This window comes from Papilio machaon, chromosome 5, assembly GCF_912999745.1.
Source record: "Papilio machaon chromosome 5, ilPapMach1.1, whole genome shotgun sequence".
NCBI classification, from domain to species: Eukaryota; Metazoa; Arthropoda; class Insecta; order Lepidoptera; family Papilionidae; genus Papilio; species Papilio machaon.
In genome coordinates this window covers 1,996,936-2,004,467 of record NC_059990.1, presented here as the reverse complement: position 1 = coordinate 2,004,467, position 7,532 = coordinate 1,996,936, and the positions used below count along the sequence as shown (strand labels likewise).

Below are 7,532 nucleotides of genomic sequence, written 5' to 3'. Positions count from 1 at the left end.
TTTTATTAAGAAAATGAATTTGAGGATTTGCTACGTGCTTATGTTATTGATTGTGGCCATGTGTGAACTACGAGGTAAGTGTGATAGTTACATAACATCTGTGTAAGAAAAGCCTGTTTTCGTTTTTTATAGCAAAACGTGGCAAGCGGCCACTTGAATTCGCCAAGATAGCGAAGTGAATGTTGCCCATAGACATGTGGATTTGCAGATATGTAACTTGCCTAAAATAAGTAACAAATTCTACTTATTTAAATTATTATCGCGTTAAAAGGATATTGCCATTTGAATCAATATTACACATTTGTACGAGTATCTTAATTTTGCATGAACGAGTCAAGGCTCAAACTATGTATCCATATAGAGCTAACTAAATGGTACTATGATAGTTTGGCCTATAGTGACATGTGATAAATTAAGTGAAATTATAATAGCACACTTGCACCCTCCTGTCAATATCAAAAAAGTGTGATAAGATGCTTTTCGTATCGTAGCTGTCATATCAGTCATGTATTTTCGTTCATAGCCATTTTCTTTGTCCATGTAAGTTTTACATATTTTCTGACAACTAACCCTCAGCGGGCCAAATATCCTTAACTATACTGTGTACTTTATTGCGGTGACACTATTATTGACATAATGTTGCTTCTGGTGTTTTTCAAAGGGAATGTGAGGGATAACAATATGTGATAATGCAAGTGACACTGCAGTCGAAACCCACAACACGAGTATTGCACGTAATTTTTCAATTGGTGTAATTGCTCACATCAAAGAGTATCCATTAGCAGTTTAAAAAGAGATTAAATTAATCATTACGGAAGAATGACTCATACATGTTAACTATATTCGGGACTTCCCGCACGCGGGCCGTCCCCTAGGGGACTTACTGCATACTAATATCTTCCTTTGTAATTATTAAAGCTTGAGAAAATAGCGGTGAACTGGCTACTAAAATAGTATATCCTTGCTTTTACCGTCTGCTTGTTCAACAGTTCGTAACTGTTGTAGTTATTAACTACTTTTAGCTTGAGACTTTTACTGTTAAATATGTTATTTTTTAATATTATAATGTGGCAAACAAGCAAGTAGCCCCCTGAATCGCCGAAATGGTGAGGCGACCGTTGCCCATAGACATCCGCAATTGCAGATACGTTGTCTCCCTTCAATCGACAGAGGAGGATCAAATCCACTTTCCCTTCCCATCCTCTCCTTATAAGAAAAGGATGGAAAGGGAAAGAGTACTAAAATTAATCCTCTGGCACCAAACTCATTAGACGAAACGCGGAATTAATTCAGCTTCACGCCTGTCTTCGGTGTGTGTTATCGGATAGGCGAATTATACGTTATATGACGTTTTGTCGTGTGGAATTCTTGCTTTAATCGTTTAGAAATAGTGCAACGCCTTATCGCCATTGTGTTTATGAACATCGAAAAGATATCGTGGAAGTAAGAATAACCGTGGGTTTCTGACACCAAAATATTTGTATCAAACATATCGTAACTTTTGATTTATTTCTGCAGCGTAGGCTTCGAACCCCGGACCAATTGATAATGATACTTGGTTACGGACTACTTATCTCTCTATTTTAATTAGAGATTAAATATTGTTTATTATATGTACGTTTATTAAAAAAAACATGCATGTTATTTAAACCGCTGCAAATAAACATCCATATCAGTTATGAGGAATGATAAAATGTTTTGTACGACCTGACAACTGAACCGTGATAGTGTTATGAGGTCGACATTGTTACGTAATCGTGTAATAAATAATTTTTCAGTTATTTGTTGTATTTTCATCGTTGTCAGCTTATAATCCTCACTCTCTGGGCTCGAATCTTCTCTAAGTTGAGGTGATTACGTCTTAGTCAACTGCACTGTCCCATTGTGTATTAAATTAATATGTTCACCGTTATTAATTATCAAATGGTACGAGAGATAAGGCTATTAGCTAAAATCAATGTATCTTTGTTTCAGTATCGCGGGCTGTGTCTCAAAGTAAATTGCAATGCCGCCGCGATTGCAGTGAACATTGTCTCTTATACTCCAAAATATCTGGTGTCTGTTTGCATAAGTCCTGCCAATGCGGAGGACAAATCTTGTATCCGTAATCAGTAAAAAGTAACAAAGTTATTATTGATACATTATATTTTTTCCAAAAAAAAAGAAAAAAAAAATTGTATAAAGAATAAGTTAACATAACTGTAAGTCAATGTATGGAATTATATAAAGCTAAATAAATAAATAAATAAATAAATATTTTTTCCAAAAAGTATTTATGCCTAAGGAAATTCATAAATCCCATCATTGTAATCAAGTTACATATTACATTAATGTAAAAGAATATGCTTTCGTTTGTGTCTCGAGGAATTAGTATTTCAATTTGACTCCAAGTCAAAATTCTTATAGTAAAACAATACTGCAACAATTTCTAGGCGACGTTCTAATTAAGCTATAATTTATCCCGTCGTAAATGCCGAGAGAATACTCTTAACATTGTCTTATTGTGTTCGAACAATAGCACGCGGTAAACCAATTAAATGGCACGAGTTTCGATTCAAATGTTCCTGGCCGAAATAAAATATTATCTTGACCTGCTTTTTAATGGCTTTATAGCTATATCGTATCTTAGTTTTAATTACCAAAGCAAAAAAATAAACATATTACGATAGTGACTTTAAACTCGGACTTTTTATATCAATTTCATCTTTTTGCAATCCGTATTTGGCAGATAGTTAAAAATCAAATTTATGTTTTATTTCAACTCAAATAGAAACTCCGAAATTGATTAATTGTAACGTTACTTTTTTACGATTGTTACGATTCTGTATTTTTACGATTGTTACGATTGTATTTAGCAAAAAATTATTCGACTATATTATAAATAAACGAGCAGAAGCATCTTGTACAATTATCTCAAGGGGATCAAATTACAGTGGCCGAAGTAAAAGGGCGTAAATGCGTGAAACCTGAAGTCATCAAGGCAACTTATAAGCGAACCTTCCATCCACTTCCATCCTGTTCTATACGCCTTCGGAATGTTAAAAAGCCACGTAACCACCTAATGTCTAAGCAGGTATCTAATTCGGCATCTAATTTCCCCTCGAACGAGAGACGTTTAATACGTACCGCACATTTCTTATGGTCATTGTTAGCGTAACTTTTGGCTAATAGCTTCAAGTATTTATCGACTAGTGATGTCAATTTCAACATATCGATATTTTAATCAAACTAATAATTTTACTTAAACTAAAATAAATATGAATATTTAATTGTTAGTTCAAACACCTACAGGTGCATTTGCCTAATTTTTCTTCCTAATCCCTAACCTTATTAATCTAAAAATAATTTCGAAACTTTTAATTTTTAATAATTATCACGAACAAAATAATTAATTATATAAAAGATGAAGCTAATGAAAGAAAAACGCAACCATTAATTTAAAAATTTGAAATCAATTTACCTAATACTTATTGGTGTAAAGTTGTAAATAATTGATCTTTTATGAGAATATTTTTTTTATTATATATACTTTAGGTATGTAATAGGATTAACCACATTAACAATGCTTAGCGGTAATGTTACAGACAATTTCTACTCGTCATGGCATTTGTAAGGATTTCGAGTGACGTAATAGACATTTCCTAATACTGTCGGGCTTACAGTGAGGCTTTCGCTAATGACAGGCAATTTAAAGCCTGGATCAAGCAAGGCGCCTACACTCTAACTATTATAATATAGATACAAAGATGCATTCGGTTTTTATATCTTACTAATATAATAAATGCGAAAGTTTAGATGGATGGATAAATGTTTGTTTAAGGTATCTACTGATTTTGATGTAATTTGGCACAGATGTAGAACATATCTGGAAGATCACATAGGCTATTTTTAAGATTTTTTTAATTCCTCGTGGACGGAATCTCGGACGAGAGCTAATAAATTATATTAAAACATTTGAATTTTGATTTGATATCAGATCCACTTATTGTAGATTAAAAATACAAATTGATTAATAAAGTAAATTTAATTGCAGTTAAATTGACGATTATTTTTTTACAGAAGGAGTGGCCGAAGCAAAACCGCGGTTACCTTGCCGCTTGGATTGCAACTTGCTGTGTCAGCAGCGCGGAAAGAACTCTGGGGTTTGTTTGCGCGGTCACTGCCATTGTAGGAGTCGAGTCTCTACCTGAGACCCAATTAAACATGTAATTTATTAAAAAAAATTGTTTTAGTTTATATACAATCCTGAGTTAGTTGCGCTTCCAAAGTAAATGAACTAGGAATGGAAAGTATTCTTAACTAGCTGTAGCCCACGACTCCGTCCGCGCAGAATTAAAAAAAACGTAATAAGTAGCCTACGTGTTCTACCATACTATGTTCTACATCTGTGTCAAATTTCATCAAGATCCATTGAGCCGTTTCGAAGATACCTTCAAACAAGCTTGCATCCATCCATCAATCATGGCTAAGCTAATAAAGTGATAGTTTCATTTAATATAAGATATCGATTTTATCGTTTTTTCAAATTTTTTGTTCATAAATAAAGTATTTTGATTTGTCAGTTTGTGTTTTATTTATAAATAACTAGCTTTTACCCGCGACTCCGTCCGCGCGTAATAAAAAAGTAGAAAACGGGGTAAAAATTATCCTATGTCCGTTTCCTGGTTCAAAGCTACCTGCCCACCAATTTTCAGTCAAATCGATTCAGCCGATCTTGAGTTATAAATAGTGTAAATAACACGACTTTCTTTTATATATATAAGATGATCACATAAACAAAAAAGTAATGAGAAAGTAAGCAGCTGGCTATAAAGGTAGAGGAAGACCAAAGAAAGTATGTATAAGAAGGCGGTGAACTCAGATATGACAAACTGTGCTGACCTTCCATAGGGACTAGGGCAGGTAATGACTTAGAGTTGTAGTTGTAGTTGAATGTACGTAGATTATTTTGATATATTAATTTTAAAAACTAGTTTGCTTTGACTTTAAGTATATCTAATAAGATAAACACTAAGTTAAGTGCTTCTGGCGTTTTTTTATCAGTTAACTCACAATATTTGCACTACGAATTATCACGTATTTACTTTGTTTGCAATCAAAGAACGTTTGTTCATTGTATGGTAAAATGATTCAACTATATTGTATGAATCACACTGCATCATATATGCTTGCTTGTATACTTCAGTATGTATGAATCAGTAATCTTTATCTCCCAGGACCTCCCCTAAGCTAGGCAACTCTTGGAATTTTGATAAAGAGTTTCGCACTAACCCTGTTATAATTATATAAATAATCATGTCTAGTGTGATGACTGCATTACGCTTTACTAGTAAGCATATATGATGCAGTGTTTGTACGGAATTCATTTTTTCATACTTTTCTCAGTCGTCTCGCAAATATTTTGCGATGACCAGGTCAAAAAAGGTAACTAATTACATTTTTCCTAGTTTTTTTTTTAAATAAGTGTATTGTTCTTAAATAAAGAATTTAACATAGATTACATATATGTAGAAATAAAAAAATGAAAAAAAAAACAGAAAATTGTATTTAGATTGAAAATATATTTTTTTTGTAGAATATCTATATAAGTAGGAAAATATGCTATTTCATATTGTTTTTTTTTTGTACAGGTGAAATTTCAACATATAATCACAGCACCACCATCAAAGCTTACAACATTGGAGTAGAATTAGGAATAATAAGTACCGAAAAGTATACATTTGATTCATTCCTAAACGATGAAAAAAATATATTCAAACCCTTATATGAAGAATACAAAGCAACGAATGGCACAGAACCGATTAACTATGAAGATTGGCTAATCGTGAACAATTATGGAATTCTGAGCGACACCCAAGAATCTTTATTTCAGAAGAAGATTTCAAAACGGAGTACCGCAGATAATAAAAGAAGATTCGTAAATTTGGTTAAGAAAGGAGATATTTTAATAACTGGAAGAGGAATAGGGGGTTTAGTTGGACATGCTGCTATAATGACAACTGACTATTGGGTGTTAGAAATGCCGGGAGGTAAAGGTTGGGAGAACGGGATAAGAGACAACAACAGACAAGTTCCTAAACACAAATGGTTTGATCAACACGCATCTGACTGGACTACCGTATATCGCAACAGAGATGCTTCAGTCGCTCGACAAGCTGCGGATTGGGCCGATAGAACATATTACAATCCGTCAGGTGGCGCCACTAAAACGAAACATATAACATACAAGATCAGTACAGACATTTGGTCTACTAACCCCAGCTATTGCTCCAAACTTGTTATACAAGCATATTACTTTGGAACGGGAAAGAAGAAAGTTATACGTGATTTATCTATTGTGGGAAGAATAATCGTTCCTTCGACAATACCGAACTACTTTTTACCGCCGTACACGTTGGTGAATAAAGGAAAATATTGAAATAGTTTTTTCTTGTTTTCTTGATTGTCGTTTAGGAGAAAAGTAGCTTGAATTTTAGTTCATAGAACATTTATTATAAAAGTATTTATATAGCATTAAACGTTATTGAAATAAAATAAATTTATATGGCAAAGTAATAGTGTTTTTTTGTACCTTTTTCATATAAAATTCCAAGTCGTTTCGGAAGATAACAAACGCATAATGTACACTCACGCATATTACATTACATCAACAATTGTCTTTATAAAATTAACTTTGATACTGATTCACAATTTTCAATTATCAAAAAAAATTCCACCTGTATTTTTTCAGAAAAGGAAGTAAGTTTAAAGAAAAAAAAATATCAGAAGAAAAAACTAAATACTAAGAAAAACAAGCCTGCATTGACTTCGAAAAGTCACCAGGTAATTTCTTTCAATCGGTGAAATAAAACAACCACAATATAGAATTATATTTTAGGTGAGCGGTGAATTCCCGTCCGCCTCTGATGAAGTTAGTCTCCGATTAATTTACCTAACGTTAATCACACGGTCGTCGCCCTTAGGATTGCATGATTAGTCTGTTACATCCTTTACTTTGTATTGTTTTTTAAGACTCAGTTTTCCGTTAAAGTATCAGTAATTTCAGATTTTGTTAAAGTGATTAAAATTAATAATTATCATAAACAGATTACTGAAAACCCAACAACACAGACCAATGTACATTTTTAAATCAACACAAAGGAATTCATGGTTTAAATAATGAGCGATTTCAGTCAGTATTAAATGTATTTATCCTAAACATTGACATCCATTGATGGTGCAGTAGCCACCGGACAGGTAGCCGCGCTGTCTGCAGCGAGCAATGCACTCGTAGAAAACGCAACCTTTAGGAGATTTTACAATAATCGTTTCACGTTTTAGTCTCGTTAGTAATGATGGTACTGCAATAATAAAGAATTGTTTAAACTTTCGTGAGACATCATAATTAATTAATTAAGAAACGGTTTAACTCACGTTTTGATCGTCCGGTGGCGGCACCGACTAGTTTCGGACCGCGAAGTGCTCGAATTAAACACTCGCCCTGAAGATGGACCCCCGATGGGTCCGAAACTAGTCGGTGCCGCCACCGGACG

The 7,532-nt window shown here is 33.5% G+C and overlaps 1 protein-coding gene and 1 long non-coding RNA gene across 2 annotated transcripts; both read left to right on the top strand.

The window, feature by feature from the left end:
• On the top strand, positions 1 to 4,213 carry LOC123721036. Its single transcript, XR_006756126.1, has 3 exons — positions 1 to 74; positions 1,975 to 2,118; positions 4,060 to 4,213. It is a non-coding gene; the product is annotated as an uncharacterized LOC123721036 (long non-coding RNA).
• A 1,107-nt stretch (positions 4,214 to 5,320) lies between these two features.
• LOC106715688 (uncharacterized 30.3 kDa protein) lies at positions 5,321 to 6,545 on the top strand. Its single transcript, XM_014509022.2, has 2 exons — positions 5,321 to 5,424; positions 5,631 to 6,545. The coding sequence occupies exons 1-2, from the start codon at positions 5,340 to 5,342 to the stop codon at positions 6,416 to 6,418; spliced, it is 873 nt and encodes a 290-aa protein (XP_014364508.2). The 5' UTR covers positions 5,321 to 5,339; the 3' UTR covers positions 6,419 to 6,545.
• The last annotated feature ends 987 nt before the right edge of the window (positions 6,546 to 7,532 follow it).